Source organism: Sceloporus occidentalis, unplaced genomic scaffold (assembly GCF_023333645.1).
Source record: "Sceloporus occidentalis isolate IW3139 unplaced genomic scaffold, rSceOcc1.0.p SCAF_1, whole genome shotgun sequence".
NCBI classification, from domain to species: domain Eukaryota; kingdom Metazoa; phylum Chordata; class Lepidosauria; order Squamata; family Phrynosomatidae; genus Sceloporus; species Sceloporus occidentalis.
The window spans coordinates 42,295,266-42,318,147 of NW_028316981.1; the positions used below are offsets into that span (position 1 = coordinate 42,295,266).

Here is a 22,882-nt window from a genome sequence, read left to right on the forward strand (position 1 = left end):
TGCCTTCAAGTCAACTCTGACGTTTGGCAACTGTATCATAGGTCATCCAGTGTATTTCCATGGCTGAGTAGGAATTTGGAAACCTGCTCTCACTGAGTCCCAGTCCAACACTCAAGCCATTTCACCACAATGTATGCTCAAATACAATATTGTATTCAGGTATGTGTGAATTTGTAAAAAACAAAAACAAAAACAAACCATAATCAATAAATTAATTTTTTTTAAAAAAAAGTATGGCTAATTTTCAGTCTTTGCATTCTTGGGAAAAATAACAACAGCCCAAACTCAAATTCTCTGATTCAATCACCAGGGCTGAAGAATCAAGAAAGAGAAAGTGAACATCCACAAAATACTGTCACTTTGATTTCAATTAATGACAGAATTATATTTCTTCAATAAGTTGGAGAGGAAAAAAACTCATTTAGAACATTATTATGGATTCTGTTTAAATGAAAGAACTCCTTTTTTTTTTTACTCCTCTACCTAGAATATATCTCTTTAAGGCTGTTACTCTATATCACACCCACCCCTTTATTCTGAAGCATTCTTGACCTTTTTTGGGAGGTGTTGGGCTCACATATGCAGGTTGAGTGCACAAGGTATGATGCTTGTGTCAGCATAGGCAACAAAGAAAAGAAGCTGAGAATGGAAATTCACAAAGCTGTGCTGAATTGCATACCTGGGCTGGATGTGACATAAACCTTTCATGAAGCAGCAGAAGGGAAAGACTTTGAGCCCAGGGAAAGAAAATTAGAAATTTTGAATGGGATCAAGCTAACATAAATCAGTGTTTTGTTACAGGTATGGGACCCTGAAAATTATAGGGTGATTGCTTTTTTCATTGTAATCAAAGCCTTGATCTTGTGCTTCATAAATTGTTCCATTATAATAAGGATACCTCAAGGAATGAATTCTGTATGAAGGACTTTATGCACGCATTGGCCCTAATCCTCTATGGAGAAATATGCTTCTCTTCATGAATAACCTAGAGCACAAGAACAAAAGCTTTTAAAGACACTCCAAAAATTAGTATCAGGGTTTACCAACTTGTGTCTCTGTTATCCAAACCATTTGTGCTTTTTTTGTTTGTTTACTGGTTTTCAACCCTATACGTCTCTTCCCCAACATCTCTGTCCCCCACTGTTTACAGTGAGCAGGAAAATGCACCAGGGCTGGGACATATCATAGGAATGAGAGGGCTTTTGGTCCATTGGTTCCTAGGTCTCTCTCAATCGCCCTTCAACATACCCCATTTCAGACCCTTCTGCTATCTGATTCTCTGTGTTGAAGAAGCAATGTCAATTCTCCTACTCACAATAAAGGTTTCTTATGAATTGGCCAGTCCACAATCATCCCCACCCCACTTTGAAGGACCATAAAAATCTCCCCGTAATGAAATGAGGCTTTAACAAATCTTACTTGGCATGAATATAGATGGAGAGAGGTTTCAGGAGGCACAATTTATTTATTTATTTATTTATTTCATTTGCATGCCACCTTTCTCCCAAATTGGGGCCCAAAGTAGTCACCACAAAGAGTCATTAAAAAAATTAATATTATAATAATTAATAAATATAAAATATTTAAAAGATGTTAAAAGGTAATTGAAACAAAGCACCCCCTTCCAATAAGTGGCCTCCTTGCTTACACATTAAAAGTCTACTTAAACAAAAAAAATGGTTTTTGCCTGCTGCCAATAGGAGAGCAAAGAGGGGGCCAGCCTAGCCTCCCACAGAAGAGAGTTCCAGAGGGTAGAAGCAGTCACCAAGAAGGCCCTTTCTCATATCTTTACCAGGTGAGCCTGTGATGGTGGTGGGACTCAAAGAAAGCGTTCTCCTGTTGAATAAAATGTCATTTTAAACTGCCCTGTTTAAAATAATATCATAAAACCAGGACCACTCTGTTTAAAATAATGCTTATGCAAACTCTCTTGGTTGCTGTAAAAATCCTGACATTTCCTCTGAAGATTAATCCCCAGTAATTTAAAGTTATTAATATTTAATTACTTTAAACAAAAATCCTAGGGATTTGCAGAATTTTCCTGAGAATTTTTGCTAGTTTTACCAAAACACTTCTGGCTTCCCATATTGATTCATACTGTCAGGTCTCCATGTACATGGATTTTTTTTTTATCCATGGATTCAAGCATCCACAGATTCAAAATATTTTTAAAAGATCTAAATTCCCAAAAGCAAACCTTGTTTTTTCCATTTTATGTAAGGGACACTGTTTTATAACGCCATTGTATTTAATGGAACTTGAGCATCCATGGCTTTTAGTATCCACGGTGTGTGCATGTGTGCGTGCGTGTGTGTGTGTGTCTTGGAGCCAAACCCCAGTGGATACCAAGGACTCTCTGTAGTTAGTTTTTGTCTGAGGAAAATCTACCAGATCTAGACACTAAATAAAATTCAAGTGCCAATTGGATTAAAAAATTCCCTCTATGTTAGTTCCGTACTTGAGTTTCAATCTTCCATAGCTGCCACATTATAATCAAACTGGAAAAATCTTCTCTACCCACCTTTTATTATAGTGGGTAGCTTCCAGCCTTCAAAATGTTGTCAGACTGCAGTTCCCATCAATTCTAGTTAGCAAATCAGATAGTGGGGGATGGTGGAAATTACAGTTCAGTAACATCTGGAATGTAATGAGGTGTCCATCCTTATGTAACATATAAGTGATGCTTCCTCATTAATATGCAGTTATGTTTTAGCATTCTTCATCAATTTATGCATTCATATCAATCCATAATTTTTTTTCACAATATCAGGAGATAAAATCTGGCACAAATGAATATCTCTCTAGGTATTGTATCCAGATCCAGGGTTGTATGATCATCTCTATGTTTGTTTCTAAGTGGCTAGGTGTTTTCTAGAAACATGGCTGCTTTGGTCTTTGTCTTTCACCAGTTGCTCTGGAGCATGATAGTTCTGCCCGCTGAAAACAAAAAAAACCTTAAGCTCCGTTGATTTCAATTTCAGATAAACCGAAACTTATAAACAAAAAATGTGAGCCAATGTGGTGTAGTGGCTTGAGTATTGGACTAGGTTTATGGGAGACCAGGGTCTCAATCACTGCTCAGATATGAAAACCCACTGAGTGGCCTTGCCCAAGTCATATTCTCTCAGACCAAGAGGAAAAATGTGGGAAACCTCTTCTGAATAATCCTTGCCAAGAAAACTGTAGGATAGAGTCATAATAATTTGAATTTCACTTGAAGGCAAGCAGCAGCAGCACCAAAAAGACTTGGCTGGAAGTGGAGGCCCTATTGACACCCCCCCCCCCCCCCATCTTCCACCAGCCATTCTGGAGCATTCAGCAAGTTTATATTTGTCTATTGAAATCCATAGAACATGGAGGTCTTATATTGACTTGAACAAGTGAATTTAAAATTGCTTCACAGTCTATAACAGGCCAAGGTCATGGGTTTTGAGAGCAGTGTCTGAGCCCATTATGTCTGTCTGAACAAGGCATCTTGACAAGTGTAGGTCTGCAAGTAGAACTCGGAAGACTGTGAGCAGAAGTGGGCAGGAGCCAGGTTGGCATTGCTCCCTGGCTTTTGTGTCAGGAAAATTGCATTTTTGAGCATCACTACTTTGAATACTAGTTTACTCCATGGTCCCAGAAAATATTTAGTAGCATTCCCCAAACTTCCCCTTGCTAGATTTTTATTAACTTCTTGACTATATATTGCATAAAGAGTGGGAAAGGAGTGAGAATGCTTTCAGAAAAGAAGCATCTTTGATGGATCCCGAGTGACAAGCTGTTTCTAATTATAGTCACATAATAGGAAGTCAGCGTAAAATTCCACAGAAACCACTGGTGTTTACAGACTCATTACCATACCATGCTGATGTTGCAACTGAAACATAAATAATGTTTGTAAAATGGCATTGATGATGGCAAGGAGTCAGAATGGGGAGAAAGAGGCGACGTTTTGAAATGAATCAGTTGGCAGAAAGTTCTGAGCTCATGAATTATACATTTAATTAAGGGATGCTAAACTGCTAGATTTCAGAACTTCTGATTTACTATGTTTTATTAAAAATACAATTTCCATGCCACTACTGCCACTGCCAGAACATGATAGAAAAGAGCTCCACACAGTCAGCTGTCAAACTCCCAACTGTAGAAAGGAACAATTGTGACAGAAGGTGAAAAGAAGCCACTGAACAGAAGGACAATGAGTCAGACAGAGCAGAGCAGCAAGGGAATCAGAAAGAAGGTGAGCCATCTCCAGTACCTAAAGGAGGATGCAATGGGGAAAGATGCAAAAGCTAGGACAGTTAGGACAGGAGTTGTTCTATCCTCAAAGCATAGAGATATTTCTTAAAAAAAGTAAAAGTGTAATCCCAGATGTGCCTCAGGCCCATGCAGAGGGATGTGTTCGAAGTGGAGTAGCTGTCTGTTCAATGTCCGCTCTTGTAGTCCATGTACAATGGTGCTGGCTTAATGTCTGCACAACTGCCTGGCTATGTGGACAGTGCAGCAGAACACATGATGTTCTGTGACAGAACCTGTTTAAAAAGTAAAGTGCAACCTTTAAATGCCCATGTATTAAATAGCCTTTTGCCCGATCATATTCAAAAGAGGGGTGGAGAGAGATGGGTTTAATTTTGACAGCGAGCTCCCCATTTCCTTGGGGATTCTGAAGATTATTTTCTTTTTGTTAGTCTCACCAGTTTGCCCTACCTTCTTGGTAATGAGCCATAGTTGGTCAAATGGATTTCTTTATGTGAAATGTTATACTTTAGGGTGAAGGAGGCATACTCTGTTTTTGGAGTGGAGTCTGACAAGTAAAATAAGCTTTGACTGGCTAATTGAGGCAGCACACTAAATCTGTTCTATCTGTTTTGGTTTGCCTTTGTTTTCACATGCAAATAGGCATCTCAATTTGCATAAGATGCTCTAGGCAACTATATTGTGTAAACAAAAGAGTGGTTAAAAATGTGCCCTTTCTTAATGGTCTATGTTGGGCCTGAATTCTAAGTACCCATTTTACTCTCATTCTGGTTTCAGACATATATGCCAAAACAGGGAGCGGAACCGACTGACATCTCCAGACATGCCCTTTAGCCTTGTGTTGTATAGATTCACTCACTCCAAAACAAAACCCCACAATAAGAAAAAGGCAAGGTTTGTCTATTTTATGAAGTCATTCCAAAGAAAGCCACGTGAAAATAGGCAGAGGCAATTCAGAATAGAAGAATCGATGCTTTCTCAGGAATAATGCAATCCACACACTTGCAACACAGAACTTTCTTAATTCTAAAGCAGAGCTTGGAAAAGTTACCTCTATGGACAACATCTCCAAGGAACACCCAGGCAGTATGGCCAAAGTGTTGGGAAGCTGTCATTTAAAAAAAAAAGTTAATTTTTCTAAGAGTCATTGTAAACAAGTTTCTATGGATAGTTTTTCAAGTGTGCTTTAAAATATAACCATGTCCAGCAGCCTAATAATACTATATTATTCTGCTGTGATTGTTATGCCTTCTAGCTGCCAAAATATTTTCTAATGCAAAATAGTTGACAGCTTAAAAGGAGAAAGGAAACCCAGCAATCCAACTGTGGATTCTTGCCTCTTCAATGCTCTTTTCTTTATTCCCAATGTGTTATTTTTGACACTGATGGATCACTAGATCTGGGTATACTTGATTATACTGAGTCAAGAGTGCAAACAGTCTCCATTGGATAAAAAAAATATTTTCTTGGAAATAGGATGGCTGAAGTCATTACTGATTTCTCATTCAATGAGCACAGAATATGTACATGTGTACTGAATACCAGAACCCTACTTGAATTTTAAAACATGACAGTATCCATGATTTAGTGCACAAACACCCAACTGCTGCATCTATCTTCTCTGCTAATCCAAATCATCAAAGGGTGGGAGGCGTATTTCTTGCTATATAAAAGAGCTGAAGTATTCCAGAATTTTTATTTTCATTTAAAGAAAATAACCAATTTGCTGTGGGAAGGTGAAAATGATTGGAGGTGGCTGAGCTATCTACACTGTTGTAAAAGACCATTTCAGGATTTAACATTAGGTCCTATAATTATTTCAGGCAAGCTATTTTAACAGAAATGAAAATCATGGAGATAAATTGCATATTTTCAAATATCTCTTCCAATAATACTAACTCTCAGAGCTTTCTTAGGAAAATATATGTAATGAGTGTTTGATGTTTTCCAGATTTATCCTATGCTTGGATTTTCAATGATAATCCCTTATATGTTCAGGAGGACAGTCGTCGCTTTGTATCTCAAGAGACAGGAAATCTATACATCGCCAAAGTGGAACCTTCGGATGTGGGCAACTACACATGTGTTGTAACAAATACAGAAGCAAAACAAAGTGTGCAGGGCCCACCCACACCACTTGTGCTTCGTAGCGATGGTGAGTTTGTTTGTTCGTTTGTTTTTTAAAAATCCTGAATATGTATTTGATGAGATCTCTTGATTTTGAAGTAGCAATTAATCACTGTAAGGCAATGCAACTGCATTTAAGTTATCTGAGGACACCTTTTGAGATTATACTTTGGTTCTAGTTTTAGTATGGAACTGAGTGCATGGGTTATGTTGGGATAAGGACTATGCAGCATTCCAGATGTTGCTGGGGTTCAAGTGCCAGAATTCCTTGATATTGGCTATGATGGCTAGAGTAGCAGGGCATTGTACAACATTTGGAAGATGCAATTTTCTACCCCAGAAGAAAGGGTGGTTCAATGTGTATAAGACTTCCATTTAAAATGTATTTTGTAGTCCTGTATGCCATTGGTTCTTCCAGAGAAATCTAAGAATCCCGAATGGATAAGAATCTAACAGTCCTCTGAAGGTGATTACAAGTCCCTTGCCTTACAGAATTAACATTCCTGAGATTTTCTGGGAGAAGTGAAGAAGTATTTGAATGATTTGTTTGCAGTGAGGATATGCCACAGTAAACCAAACTTACTGCATGGAAAAATGTCATGCTGAAATGAATCCTAATTCTCATACTAGGATTATTCTTAGTATGTTCAAATTCAGATATGACAAGCTTCCATTGTTCAGATCTAAAATGCAGAAAGCTAGATCTAATCCAGTTTAGTCACTGAAATGAAAGGCTTCCTTTTAAAACAAGATATTTAATTAAATGTTCATGGTTGAAAATATATTTTGAGAAATCCAATAGCAAAGGGTTTTAAAGATGGGATTGCTTCTCCAAACTATGGTCCCACACAGTGCACTCAACAATGCTCTGATAAAATAGTAATGAATACTATGTAGCACTATGTCCCCATGTTTTAAAAGCAATATGTAGATTGCTGAAGTGAATATTTGATGTGTATAATGGAGAATGTGTGGCAAAAAATAATTACGTATCAGTTGCAAAAGATCTCATATTAACTAGAATGAAAGATCCAGAGAAGACATGTTGCTACAAGCAACAGCCTAATAAAACATTAAGGGGTGCGCATATATTAGAGAAAACGTTCTAAAGGTATAGGCCTATGCATGTCCATTCAGAAAGAAATTCAGTTCAGTCGATGAGACTTTGGGCCGAGACAACCCTGAAGGGGTGGCTTGAAGCCGCCCCTTTGGAAGATGGATTACTTGTATCTATCCTGGGACATAAAGTACAGAGCAAATGGAGAAGACTCCAGCCATGCTTAGGCTTTCTGTCTGGCCTCAACAGACAGTCCTTGATCCCAAGAATCTACAGTCTCTATACTGCATTGTCTTGGAGCACTAATAATAAACACATCTGTATGAATTTATATAACAGAAACATTGCCAGTAACTGCATAACACTTAGGATTTATTCTACTTGGATACAGATGAAACCTTGAATTTCTTCCAGAACCACTTGACTTTTCTAGGATTTAATATGGAAAGGCAAGTCAATGGAAAATTAAGTTTTTACCATTTTGGCGGGACATTAAGTGGGATATTCCTTGCATATTTTGCTATTGTGAGTGGCCCATTTGACTTTAGGATTGGATTTGGTCCTAAATATATGTGATCCATTTTAAGATTTTGAAGAGAATGTAATGTGCTCTCTGTCAACCGCTAAGTGCTAGTCTCTTCTAACAATCTGGATCATAAGGGCAAGGGGAGATCACTGATGTGATTTTGTTTGTAGACTTCACACTGAGCACCACACAGTGACCCACTCTTGCTCTCCCTGGAAGACACTTTGTTTCCATGGGAACAAGTAAGGCCACACTTTTCTATTTATGCTGAGTGACATTCTGTTGCAGTAGTTGGGTCTAAAGCCCAATTGAAGTGCTTGCTGTTTTGATGTTCAACAGGTGTGATGGGGGAATATGAGCCAAAGATTGAAGTGCGTTTTCCAGAAGCAACACAGGTGGCAAAAGGCTCATCCATTAAACTGGAATGTTTTGCCCTTGGAAAGTAAGCCTTTTAATTTTGCCTTTGGGATTAAAATAAGAATGTTTGTTTGTTGCAATAAAAGCATTTCTCAAAACAACCTACCATAGGACATATAATGTGGATTTGAGTGATATGACATGATGACGATTTTTTTAAAATATTATTTTACCTAGGGGTCCCATGGGCCATACTATCTCACTAGACTGCCCAACTTCCTCTCTTTAAATGTGGGATAAGAAGTCTGCTGATAACCAAATTTCCTTTTTGACTTCTCAAATGGATAAATAGTGTCTGCTAATTATAGCAAATACTTCAGGCCATGAAAAAACTTATATTTTCTGTTACCTATTGCAATCAGTTCAATGCCTTGGTTAATGTTTCATTTATGTATACCTGGTGGCTTTAAATGTCAAGAGGTGGGAAGTAGTTGTACATGTATGTTTGTGTATGTGAAGGTTAATTTCACCCCAGATAAATACACCATGAATGATTTTTCTGATCAAGATAATACTAATAGGAATCATGGGTGGCTCCATCTAAACAGGTATCTACTCCATCATTCTGTTCTCACAGCAGTCAATTAGATGCATATGGGAAGATCACAAACAGAACATGCAATTGTTATTCAGAGATATACTCCCTTTAATGTTGGAGATGGAATACAGTGATCATAACTGGAAGTTATTGATAGTCTTATTGTCAAGTCCAGCCAGAACCAAAGTTCAAAAAAATTCAAGCCTTTATTAAGAAACTATAGAGCCAGTCCAGTGACTTTTGTTGTCAGAACTGATTAGCAGTCATTTCTATTGGGTTATTTAAACCATATGAAATTTCAAATTTATGGCAGGATTATTTCTCATTCTTTTTCAATTAATAAACAGTTTTTCTCCTTTCATTCCCACCCTGCCCCTTTACATTTTTGTTTATGTTCCTTTCTCACAGTGGAATGATCTCACCACCTACAAATGAGATCACCACTGTTCTATAATGCTAAACTACTACATAACCCATCACTTCGACTACTAAACTGATTATGGCAGGCAAGATGTCTAAGCAACTCCTGACACTTATTATCTATTAATAGGAGGAATTCACCCTTCTAAAGCAGTCTCTTGTGCTAGTGAATTCTACATTTTGTTTCCGTGTGAAAGATATACTTCATCTACCCTGGATCTTCTCCCATTCATCTTCAAGTTTTAGGAGATATTGACTAATAATATGGCTTCTAGTGTTATGAAATTATTTCTGCACCATACATAATTTTATCTAGCTTTCACATACCTCAGCATCTGCATCCCCCCCCCCCCCTTATAGTGGAGTCATTACATTCCCTCCAGCCACTCCAGGTGGCTTTCACTTTTCTTCACTATTATCAGCATTCCAGTCACCCTTATGAACTGTAGTGACTAGAATTGTACACAGATCTCCAACCGTACAAATTATGTAAAGGCATCACAATATTAACATTTCTATTTTCAACTGTTTTTCTAATGCCTTATTCCCTATGGAATTTGCTTTTGTTTCACCAGTTTCACATTGGACAACATTTTTACTGAGCTATCCACCTTACAAGGTTAGCCATCACTAGCTGATATTCTATCATTATATTGAGTTAGGTTTTGTTTTGTTTTTTGTCATAATATGCATCAGTTCATATATGTTTACAATGAATTGATCTTGTCCTTTACAATTTGGGGAGATTCTTTTGGATCTTTTAATTCCCCCTTTTTTGTACTCATCATTTTACTAATTTAGAGTTGTCAGCAAATTTGTCTGCCTCACTATTCTTATCTATCCCTGTATCATTTATGAATTAGTACCCATTTCAATACCAATTATTAGGGAACTCATAGTTATGCATTTTTCCACTACATGAACTGACTGTTCCTTCTCTCTGTTTTTTGTTCTTTAACTAGTTAATGGACTGTAAGACAACCCCTCCTCTGATAGCATGGCAATAAAGTTTGCACAAGAACTTTTCGTATAGGACTTTTTCAATAAACAAACACTGCCAGATTACAATTATCTACATCATTGCTGATATTCTCAAATACAGTGGGCCCTTGTTTTCTGCTGGAGTTTGGTTCCAGGACCCCCCTTAGATACCAAACTCCATGGATGCTCAAGTCCCATTAAATACAATGGCATAGTAAAATTGTGCCCTATATGTAAAATGGCAAAATCAAGATTTGCTATTTGGAATTTATACTTTTTCTGGAAATTTTCAAGCTGTAGATGTTTGTGTCCGTGGATAAAAAAAATCATGGATAAGAGGGGCTGACTGTATTCATAAAATAGAGCTTACCACTTCAGAAGCCACATTGAATCTTCTTTGGAAAACTTATACTTCAATATGCTCAACAATTTAATGTTTATTCAGATGCTGAACCAGTATCATGTGCTTGTCATTGTTTTTTTTTTTTAATGACTACCATTTTTTATGACTACACATTCTCATTAGAAACTTCTATGTATATCAAATAATATAGTGTGTTAATAATGCATTAGCATGGACATAATGCAAACAAAAGATCAGATCCCCATACCGACCTAAAGAGTACCTGCCATCACTTTTCAAATTGGCCAAAATAACCAACTTTATCTTTCTTCTTTTAAATCAAAATACAAGCCATATATGTTTCCTATAAGACTAATAGTGACCCAGGAAGCCATGTGGAAATGCTAATAAACTTGTAAAGAAGGCACACAGTTCAACTATATCTTGTTTCTGACAGAATTAATCAATTTATTCCACCGGAAGCAAGACACACAGATGACCTCTGAGCTTTTGTCACTCTTTTATTCTGTGCCTCCCCACACCACTTCTTTGAAAGCAATATTCATAAAATGTGCTTATTTTTGTTGCAGTTAAGTTTTTGAAATCCCATCTAACATTTTACGTCATGTCTCTGTTTGGGTATTCAGTGATACAAACTATAGTCTGGAAAAGACAACTATTAACACCCAGCCACATGTACGTAATTAATAATGAAGGGAAAACAGAGAAAAGAAAAGAAAAACTTCCATATTCATTTTTAAAGGATTTTTAAAAACCAGTCCCTTTTCCCTTTCCAATTTTCATACAAAAGCATTGTGTTTGAAATCTATAGGAGTTCTTATATATTGAAATTCTTTCCCTAACAATTTCAATTTGTGTTGTTGCTGTTGTTATTTTGCAAGTGACTTTCCTCAATCTGGTGCCTGCAGATATGATGGACTATGGCTCATATTGTCCTATGATTGAAATGATGGAAGTTGTAGTCCAACACATTTGAAGAGCAGCAGATTAGGGAAGGCTGTTTAAAATTATCTAATGGAATGTTTCCTTTAAAATACTTTGATTTGATTTCCAATAAACAATGTAAGCTTCTCTGAGAAAATAATTTGCCTCTGAGAAGTTACCTTGCATGTTGTAGATGAGGTAATGGAAATACCACAACAGAACATGCTGTTTCAGTCCTAGTCTCTGCTTATTTCTTATTATAAGCAAAAACACAAATTGTGTGCATTATCTCTTACTGGGATTAGTTTCAAAAGATGAAGGTCAAAGGATTAATTTAGCTTTTGCTGTCTTTTATATTATTTGACAACAGCAGACACAATTATAGTGAAGTACCTGACAGAACAAAGACCAATTAGGGAACTGGAAAAAAGAAGACTTAACCAAATTAAACCACAAAAGAGTTTGGGTATTAAAAATAATTTAAAAAACTATTTGGCTCAATAGATCACTTTATTTTAAAATCTAGAATGGCATTTGTCAAGAAAATAACATAGCAATAGAAAATCAACATGGAATTAACCCTGTTCTAGGTTACTAAACTATAAAAAGGAATCTGAGTTGACTCATGATATTTTACTCAAATATCCAAATGAGTACAAATTTGCATATCTGGATGTATACAATATAAACAGCAGGAAGATACTCTCCACATTAGACTATTTGGAAGGAAGTCCAAGAAATCTAAAGAAGAACAGTTTTTCAGCATTGCTTTGACACTTTTTATTTCCTGAAGGAAAGAGAAGACAATGAATCCACAATCTGGCAAGGAAAAACATCATACTTAGTGCTTTCAAGCACAGGGACAATATTATGAAGACTATCATTCAAAACAAGTCTGCAGAAAATAATTTCTTTCCAAAGGACATAGAACATTGATCTAGATTTATATTTTATTTTAAAAACGAGTCAATCTGAAAGCCATGAATTACTGAGATAGTTTACAACATAGGAGCCTGCACAGGATAGAAGTGGTGTATGGTCTGGATTTTGACTAGCCATAGATAGAACTCTCATAGTGGAGCTCTTGTGATGGAATAAAGGAAGTGAGATGTCTTTTTTGCTGATGTCCCATCCTCTTGCCATATCCAGTGCTCTTTGAAAGTACTCTCAACAACACTATGAGGCATGGAGAGAGAAGAGGATATCCATGAAAATTGCCTTCCCTTTCCCCCTCATTGGTAATCTCCACTGCATCTTAGTCCCATATCCATTTTTAATTATCAATATTTTATTTGTTTGTTTGTTTATTTATTTATTTGCAGAAATGTTCTCAGAGCAACTTACAGATTGGTAATTAGACAGTTTCCTGTCCTCAGGCTTATACTCTAAAGAAATGACACACAAGGGAAGAGGACAGTAGTGGGGGAGGGTATTAAATCCAGCATAAACTGCATTATTATTTATTATTAAACTTTATTTCTAAAGCGCTGTAATTATACACAGCGCTGTACAAAGTCGGTAAAATTAGAGACAATATAAAAGCCTGCCCAAGTCATACATTCTAAAATAATAACAATTAAAAGAGGAATAGATAAAATTACCATATAGAAAAGAAAAAACAAATTAAAAACATAAAATATCAAACAAATCACATCACATCAAATATTGTCAGACAGCCAATGCAATTTTAGGCTGCAACAATAAAAATATAGTGTCTAGATCAAGAGAAGTAATAGTGCCACTCTATTCTGCTCTGATCAGGCCTCACCTGGAATACTGGGTCCAGTTCTGGGCACCACAATTTAAAAAGGATGTGGAGAAACTGGAGCATGTCCAAAGGAGTGCAATTAAAATGGTGAGGGGTCTGGAAGCCATGCCCTATGAGGAACGACTGAGGGAGCTGGGGATGTTCAGCCTGGAGAAGAGAAGGTTAAGAGGTGATATGATAGCCCTGTTTAAATACTTAAAGGGATGTCATATTGATGAGGGAGCAAGCTTGTTTTCTGCTGCTCCAGAGACTAGGACCCGGAGCAATGGATGCAAGCTCCAGGAAAAGAGATTCCACCTCAACATTAGGAGGAACTTCCTGACAGTAAGGGCTATTCGACAGTGGAACAAACTTCCTCGGAGTGTAGTGGAGTCTCCTTCCTTAGAGGTTTTTAAACAGAGGCTGGATGGCCATCTGTCGGGGATGCTTTGATTTGGATTTCCTGCATGGCAGGGGGTTGGACTGGATGGCCCTTGTGGTCTCTTCCAACTCTTCCAACTCTATGATTCTATGATTCTAAGCCAATACTGAAAGGTGTTATAATCCTACTAAACTTAACTCAAGGAACTAAACAAAACTTGATAAAGTTTCCCAACATGTTCTTTAAAAAAAAATAGTTGTCATTTATTTATTTTATTTATATCCTGTTTTTCTCTTTGCACAGATGAAAACTGCAAAAAGCAATATATGTTTTAAAAAGCTATGGATGATGTGCAATGAAACTAACATCTTGTGCATGTAGCATTGTGCTGGGTCCATTTTGAAGGGTTCATGCCAGTGTCTTCAGTTGCTCTAAGCATCACCCAGAAGGCATACTGTTCTGTAATCTTCTCATTCTGTGTTCCTCTATATCCCCATATAACTTCTATTTACCAGCAGCCTGTCTTCCAACATTATCTCCATATTTTCCCTGCTTTTGAGCCAACATACTGTCATCATATGTAGCTGTACTGCCACTCATTTCTGCTTGATCTGGAGCTAGAGAGAATGGCCTTGAGTGTCTAGGCTGCTACTTGCCCTCACAGTTTTCTTTGCTCCTTCCTTTATTCTTTCCATCTCAGGGGGGATGTTGAACATGTCCCAGAAGATATCTCCTTTCCATTGCCCTCTCCCATTTACTGACCTCTCTGTGCATGCACATTAAAACTGATTTTATTAGAGCTTTATCTTCATGTTCATTTCAGGTAGTACTTCAACCTAAGGTATCAAGAAAGAGAACAAAAATGCTGAACTACCTAATGATTATGGCCTTTTGGAACTTAATTCTTTTCTCATGTCAGTGTTCTATGCCAAAAGCAACTGTAGCTTTCTAATCTCTGCTTTGTTTCATATGTTTAACCAGCCGCAGTCTTAATTATCTGAGCTGTAAATTTAATTTTATTGTGAAGTGCCTTGAGATGGGTGACATGACTGATGTAGCACAGATATTTCTATGATTGACTGAGTATTATTCTGCCTGTGCCTTCATTTGAAAGAACAGACAAAGTTTGCTTATTGGTGATTCCTGTGTTGTTTCAGTCAAACTGAAATTGATGTCCAGTGTGACCAGACCTGTCACTTCGAAGAAAATATTTTTCTTCTTCTCTTTTTAATTTGGTAACTTATAGATTCCCTAGCCTGATGTCTGTTCTGCAGAATATAAATAGTGACTGCATCCAGTGTTGCTTTGCACTTTCAGACAAACTAACTATAGATTTATCTTTGCAGCCATAGACACACATTTATGTCCTATGCTGCTTTATTTATGGAGAAGCATGAAAGCATTTTAGCTACAAGCAAAACATATCTGAGAACATGTCATTTCTTATAAAACAAAAACCAAGTTTGCATTTGTGACTTTGATGCCACTGCCATAGAGTGAGCAACCCTAGGATATGCATCTTATTAAGGAGGAAATATGGTGGGAGTAATATGGCTCTTAGTATCATGCCATCAGTATCACACTTGCATCAGGAAGGGTGTCCAGTATGCAAGCAAAGCAGTGGGGAAGGGGGAAAGTCAAATGCTCTAAGCTTCAACTCCAATTCCTAGGTATTCCTTTATGGTGGGGGGGGGGGGTCAGGGGTCAGACTACATGTCCTCTAGGATCCCATGTATTCCTAAGTGTTACTTCATAGCAGAAGGGGTGGACTGGATGGTCCTTGAGGGTCCCCCCAACTCTACCATTTCTTGTTGGGGCTTCAATCAAAGTTTATTTGTTGAGATTGGTTCCCCCCCCCCCCTTTTTGTGTGTCTGCCTTCAGGTTTTTCAAGAAGAGGAATGTTCTTTAAACATCTGTTAAACGTCATTTTGTCACCCCACCTCCTTCTTCTCTTCTATGAGAATTTGAATGGCAGAGCATGATGTAAAGGGGAGAAGGTCTGAAAGTATCCACCACCACCTATACAAAAAATGCTCCCTCCTTTTGTTGTCTATTGTTTTTCAAAGCAAAGCTGTGGGCAAAGATGGGGGGGACATCACCTTAACAAAAGAAATAGCCTCTGGTAAAAGCCAGTATGAATGGAAGCTTTTCTTACACAAAATACGCAAATCCTGGCCATCGAATAGTGAGCTGAAAGGTCCCGTCTCTTCATTTCATTTGGAAAGGATTAAAAATAAAAATTCTTATTCACTGAGAAGTGCTCAGAATTTCTTATTTTTAAAATGCTTTCGAAATTTTCGAATAACAGGTATTTCTACTGATTTTCGAATTTTGATGAATATTATTTACATCACTACTTCTGGCTTCTTAGGACACATGCATCATTTAAACAGCATACTGCCAAAGTGACCCGAAGTAGTTTTATTTTGGTCTGTCTGTTCAGGCCCTCAGTTTCTAAATAATTTTCAGTCAGCCGTCCACAACACTTATTAACATTAACAAATACCAATCTTTTAAAACCCTAAGTGGATTACAGTAATTACTCATTTTGTTCTTACATTTGTTTGGCAGTTTGTGTAGCCTTGGAAAGTCTTTGTTATTGTATGCTTTCAAGTCATTTCTAACTTAAGGTGATCCTAAGGCAACCCTATTGGTTTTATTGGCTAAATTTGCCAAGGTCAACCAGTGGGTTTCCATGGCTGAGTAGGGATTTGTGCCCTGGTCTCAAGAGTCATAGTTCAACATTCAAACTACTACGCCATGCTGACTCTAAAAGAAGAGAATTGGCACTTGGATCCACAACACTGCCCGCCTTGTTTTAGGGCTTCAGATTATGAGGGTTATTTAAATACACACACATAACACACCACTGTTAATACAGAAGGGCTTTTCTCCCAAATGGGATTCAAAACAGACTATGATTATAAATTAAAACAGAGCAGTTAAGACAATATGAAGTACAAAAGTAATAACAAACAAACAGACAGACAGACAAACAAATAAATATTGCATTATTTTAAAACATTAAAATCTAAAACAATTAAATAATGAAAGTATACAATTGCATATTAAAGTCACACACCAAGGTACACATTACTCCACATCAAGTCTGATAGCTTGTTTAAACATGAAGGTCTTTGCCTGCTGGTGAAAAGATAACAGAGAGGGAGCAGATCAAACTTACCCTAGGAGGTACATCTAAAGCTTAGGAGCAGCCACCGGGAAGGCTCTCCCGTGTCCTCACCAACAGAACCTGGGAAGGTGATGGGATGGCTATAGAAAGTCCTCCTCTATTGATTGTAAGAGTTGGGCAGGCTTATATGGGGAGATACAGGTGTTATAGATCAGACTATGACTTTAAATTGTGCCTGGAAATGGACTGGTAGCCAATGGAGCTGTTTCAGCCAGGGAGTTATACATTCCCTATTATCAGTCTAGCTGCAGCGTTTTGAACCTTCTACAGTTGCCAAACAGTTTTCAAAGGCAATCCCATGTAAAATGTCTCCTCCTGGTCAATAACTGTCTTATAAGGACAGATTTAGGGAGGGGTTTTACAGAGAAGGCCTTATTACAGCTTCCTTCAAGCAGAATGGAAGCCTGCCTGCCAGTCCCCTTACCCACTTGGTCAGTCCCTGACTGCTTTAATAAGCCAGGACAGTCAAGGATCTAAGACATATATGGTTCTCCATGGATCCTTTCCAAATCTTCAGGCTGTACAAATTGAAACATGGCCAATAATGCAGGAAAAGAAGGTGCCAAGATTGCATTCACTAGACCCATACCAAACACATAAAAGTTGGAGCAGATCCAAATGATTTTATCTGCAATGTGTCATGCAAATGCTTCATATAAGCATTCTCTGAAGATGCCAGCCACAGATGCTGGTGAAATGTCAGGAATAAACTCTTCTAGAAAATGGCCACATAGCCTGAAAAAAAACATGAAAAACTATGGATGCCGGCCATAAAAGCCTTTGACTTCACATCTTCACATTAGGCTACAAAGCAGTCTGCATGATGCTCCTGTAGGGAAGAGAGTAAAAAGCCCCTGACTATGTGAAGCATCTGAGTGACAATGTACAGATGCAATGATGGCAAATAATAATGATTTTTTTTTCACTGCCACCACTGCCACAAGTAGGCTTTCCAAGGGCCTTAGCCCATGTTTAATCAAACATGCTCTGAGTTTTTTGTCATTAATGCTCTAATCTCCATCCTACTCATTTCAGAACCATCAACTCCCTAGTGAACCAGGGGGCTCACTCAGCTCCACTTCATGGGAGGAGACACTTAAGAGCTATTTTGTCTACCACCCTGGCCATTTCCCTATTCCAGAGGTCAGCCAGGGCTTAGAGGGGATCGCCTGCCAAACAACAGGATATTCTCCAAGAACCATCAGGAATCCATCTGGATCTATATTAATAGTTCCACCCCATGCCTGGAGAGGCTTCAAAGCCCAGTGAAGTTAAAGCTCATCAAGTTCATCAGCTCATTTTTTTTGTTCATGAGCAAATATTTTAATTATGTCCAGAAAATCGCATGTTAGTACCATAGCTGACACAGGCAATATACTCTGGTTAGCAGAGGATGTGTTTCTGCTTAAGTTATTTGACCAAGCCTATAACTACTTGCTCATGAGTGTTTCTAGAACTAAGGTCATAAAGTGAATTCTCCCATTCATTCAAACTCTGTATTTTTCCACAATGCTTAAATGATCACATAAAATACTGACACTTATTAAAATGAACAGTAGCCAAAGCTCTCCTTTGGTATGAATTTTTAATATGCTCATTTTACAAGAATTCATTTTTTTCTTATTAAAATATTTTCATTTCTCAGCTCTAATGGATCAGTGCTAAGCTGGCTGTTTGCAATGAAAGGAGAGTCATGTGTCACACAGGCATAGCTAATTCCAAATATTTCTATTCAAAATTATATTATTTTGATTCTCATTAGACATTTGTTTGTAAGGAAATCTAAGAATGCCGCTTTCTTTTCATGTATTACCACTTATATCACTGTTGCATTGCTTCATCTTCCCATTATCCCTAATGCCATTTGAGAATTGTTATTGGGGTTTTTTTTAATGAAAAGAACAAATGGATTAAATCCAATATTACTAAATCTGCACCAGTTATCACTATTGAAATGTCTCTCTTTTCCTTCATCAGTGTGTCATCTAACTTCTACTTCTCTGGAAATAGAAAACACTGTTTGTTTGTTTCAGTATAAAAGAAACATACAGAGGAACCTTATATAAACTTCAAGACCTATTTAGCTTTACATGCCACTTCTTCACTGTTGATAAGAGTACAATCTTGAAACCTCAGGGAAGTCAGGCACTATATACAGTTACAGTTATCTGTGGGGGACGACCTAAATTTTCTTACTAGTTCTGACTAGAGTAGATCCACTAAATCCTTGGCTTTTCTTCATGTTGACCTCTGTATTCAATAGTTTTTTTTTTAAAACATGTCTGCTCTAGTTGGGACTAACTAACAGGGTGCCATCACAGGGTGTTTAGAAGCTATTATCTCTGTTCAAACCTCTACTCATAGACTGGAATCTGTGAGCATATCCCAGCCTAGCCCTGTGTCTATCTATTCTTCCCTTTGTTCCACAACAGCTAGTCTGAAACTAGTAACAGGAGTGTCTGGGGAGACCAAAGTGTTCTGCCACTGTTTTGGGTGAGTTATATCCAATGTTTTTGGTATAGACCATAGCTTTTGTGGTAACTTCAATGAGTGGGTTTTTAATAGCTAAGGATGCTTAATAACACTTGCTAAAATCCCTTCTTCTACACAACCATTAAAAGTGTTGAGGCTCTCTCAAGCATTTAATCAGACAATCTTAATTTTCTCAGGGCAGAAAACTGCCCCCAGTTTGCCTGCTGTCATCGCTGCAAAAACAGGCTTTTAAAACATTACACAAATGGTGTGTGTGTGCTTGTGATATTTCTGGCAGAAGTGGAGCAGCGGCAACCATATTTAATAGAATCTTGCCCACATTAAAAGAAGGCCACCATAATCTCTCTTCAGAGAAGCTTACTATACATTATGCCCTTATAAAAAATGGCTGCTGCTGCTTCACTTCTACCAGACATAGGCCATAAAATAAAATAAAATAAACTGCAAATAATCAAATCCGTGAATGTTGAACTTGCGAGAATGGAGGACCGACTGTAATAAGTAACAAGCAACTCAAGGGGGAAAGAATTTTATTAGCAAAAAAGGAATATATTATATTACTTTGGAAAGCAAAAAGTAACATTATTACGTAACATATAATATTATACAACACTGTGTACTGATGCCACCTGACCTCAGAATTCTGGAAAGTCTTTCCCAGCAGTTTTTTGTTCACACTCCCCTTATCCAGTTCCCTGTGTGGGTCATCCACCAAAGTTGTCTCTTTCCCATAACCAGATCTGAAACTTGTCTGAAATGGAGCTAGATTAATTTATATCATTCAGGAACACCTGGCGTTCAGAAGCCACCACATGCTCTAGTACTTTGCTCAAAAAATGGAAGGTTGGAGACTGGCCTGTAGTTATCCAGTATAGTAGGATCCCAGGAAGGTTTTGTTTCCAAAACATGTCTTATGACAGCCTCCTTCAAGTGTGTTCAAACCCAGCCTTTACAACAGTAAAGAGGCATTAATCACTTCCCTTACCCACTCCACCAGTCCTTCTCTGACCTGTTTAATTAACCAAGAAGATCAAGAGTGTGGCTCTCACCTCTCCAAGGATTTTGTCCATGCCCTCAGGCTGCAGGAATTGAAATGTATCTATCTGATACATCATCCCTGTACAGAAGGCAAGGTCTAGAGCAGTGATGGTGAACCTTTTAGAGACCAAGTGCCCAAACTGCAACCCAAAACCCGTTTATTTATGACAAAGTGCCACATACCTCTGGCTTTCTAGTAATGAATTCTGGTGAATGCAATGGCATGTGTGTCCACAGAGCAGGCTCTCAGTGCCCTCTCTGGCATGCGTGCCATAGATTTGTCATCACTGATCTAGAGCATGCATGAGTGGGGCCAGATAACAGCTGGGACATGCCTGTGGTTGTCATGGCAGATGTGAATTCCTAAGCCACTTCCAACAGGTTAACCCACACTGCAGATTGATAGGATAGGACACCTGGTCAGGGGGATATTAGTCCAATAGATCATTGCAACTCCAAGTCACCTCCCTGCAGGTGTTACCTGCTGTTGCACTATTTCATCCAGCCTCATCCAACCAGCTCTTCATAGAGCACACATTGATAATCACATTGATTACTTTTAACTCAGAACATAGGTTCCTTTCTTCATTGCGAGATATCAAAGCACAACTAGGTGCTTATTACCTCTGCTTAATTTACCAAAGCAAAGATATTACAACTGTTTACTTAACTAAACCAAGGCAGTGCCCAGGCACTGGTTTTCATGTGTCGGACCGCTTTGGTTTCATGAAGAAGAAGAAGCACAAGCAATTACATACAAATGAATGTCAAGAAGAATAACAGGGAGGAGGAGGGCTGGGGGAGGAGGCAAAGGAAAGAGGACAGGATTTATTGAGGAAGATCCCTGAGGAAGTAATTATGAGTATTTGGTATGGAAAAGGAAAACAAGAAGACAGATTCATTGCAGGGAAAAATAAACCTGAATTGACAGGTTGAAAGAAGAGTCCTCTCCTCATGGAGCACTGCTTCTAGCTTTAATGATTCAATGCCATTTCCCCCCTTCATATTCCAGAAATTACAGAAAGGTTAAACATGTCACTCTGAGGTTAGAAAATTTATAAATCTCTCCTTTCCAGGTAATGAAAGCACAAGTGAGTTCATCCAAATCTCCTCTTCTCTTCTAAAATTAGTGCTGTTAGGGTTGGGGGGGATTTGTTTTGGGGTGGTTTTTTTGGGGGGGGAGGGGTGTGGGTGCTATTTTTTAAAAGGCACTGTGCTCATAAAATAATAATTCTTTAAAATGGATGTTGCATTTGGAATTGGATGTAACTCACATGCCCATAGGTAAATCTGTGATATCTGTTTAAAAGCCTGTGATACTCTTGTGAATGCCACCCACAATCTATATCAATCTACTACATGTCTATTCCAATTACATCTTTTCTTTGACCTGATCACAAAATGTTTCACAGTGAGACAGAGATGATGAAAGTTGGAAAAAAGAATTCCAATTAGAGCAATGCTTCTGGATAGCACGTATGGGTACCAATGCCCAAGTCTACATTAGACATGAAAAATAGCAAGTGACAGTGAAGAACTAGTCTGCTTACAACTCAGTGGTAGAAGACCAACTTTGCATCGAGAGTCAGACCCTAGTATCATGCATTTAAGAGGATGAGATAGGTAGTGCCAAAGTCAAGTCAGTCTATAGGTAACAGAGACAGTTTCATTGAATGTTAGAATTTAAAAATCATTACTGGTTTATCCTTGATAAAACTCTGTAAGAAAACATAGTTGTTGCTAGCCTAGAACTTGTGGATACCAAACTGTAGACAGTACATTGATCAGTCTGTGTTCCACCATCATTTCCCAAAAACTGGGGAAACAGTTGATTAGAAAATTTCCCATCTAATCCTTGATATAAGAAAATGTGGCATTTGTGTGGCATAATCAATAGTATATCCATGAAACACTTTGCTTCCTGCTGTTGGCCTTTTGTTGGTGTTATTTGGGAGGTTCATTACCACACATTTTGTTTATTATTATTGTATTTTTATTTACTTATTTATTCAAATAGTCTTTTCAAGTATAACATCATACAAATGTTTGTTATTCATTTCTTAGTATAACATTAACAAATAACAATATATTCAATATTGCTATTGTTTTTTATTAAAACCCTTGAGATGTTTTGTAGAATAATATGCTGTCCATTAATTATTTTAAAATCACTGTCCATTATTAATAATAATAATAATTTGTTTTATTTATATACCGCTATTCCAAAGATCATAGCAGTGAACAGCAAGTAAGCTAATTTGCCCCCAACAGTCTGGGTACTCATTTTAGCGACCTCCTCGGAAGGATGCAAGCCTGAGTCGAGCTTGGGCCCTTTGCTGGTCTTGAACTCGCAACCTTGTGGTTTTGAGTGAATGGCTGCAGTACAGGCATTTAACCACTGCGCCACCAGGGCTCCTTCCATAGCCATTCCA

At 37.8% G+C, this 22,882-nt stretch overlaps 1 protein-coding gene across 1 annotated transcript in view; it reads left to right on the forward strand.

The window, feature by feature from the left end:
- CNTN6 (contactin 6) overlaps positions 1–22,882 on the forward strand; it is a 316,406-nt gene that overhangs the window by 191,068 nt on the left and 102,456 nt on the right. Inside the window, exons 6-7 of the mRNA XM_089519787.1 lie at positions 6,194–6,397; positions 8,292–8,394. Of these exons, the coding sequence (XP_089375913.1) occupies positions 6,194–6,397; positions 8,292–8,394 (307 nt within the window). The remainder of the gene's footprint in view (positions 1–6,193; positions 6,398–8,291; positions 8,395–22,882) is intronic.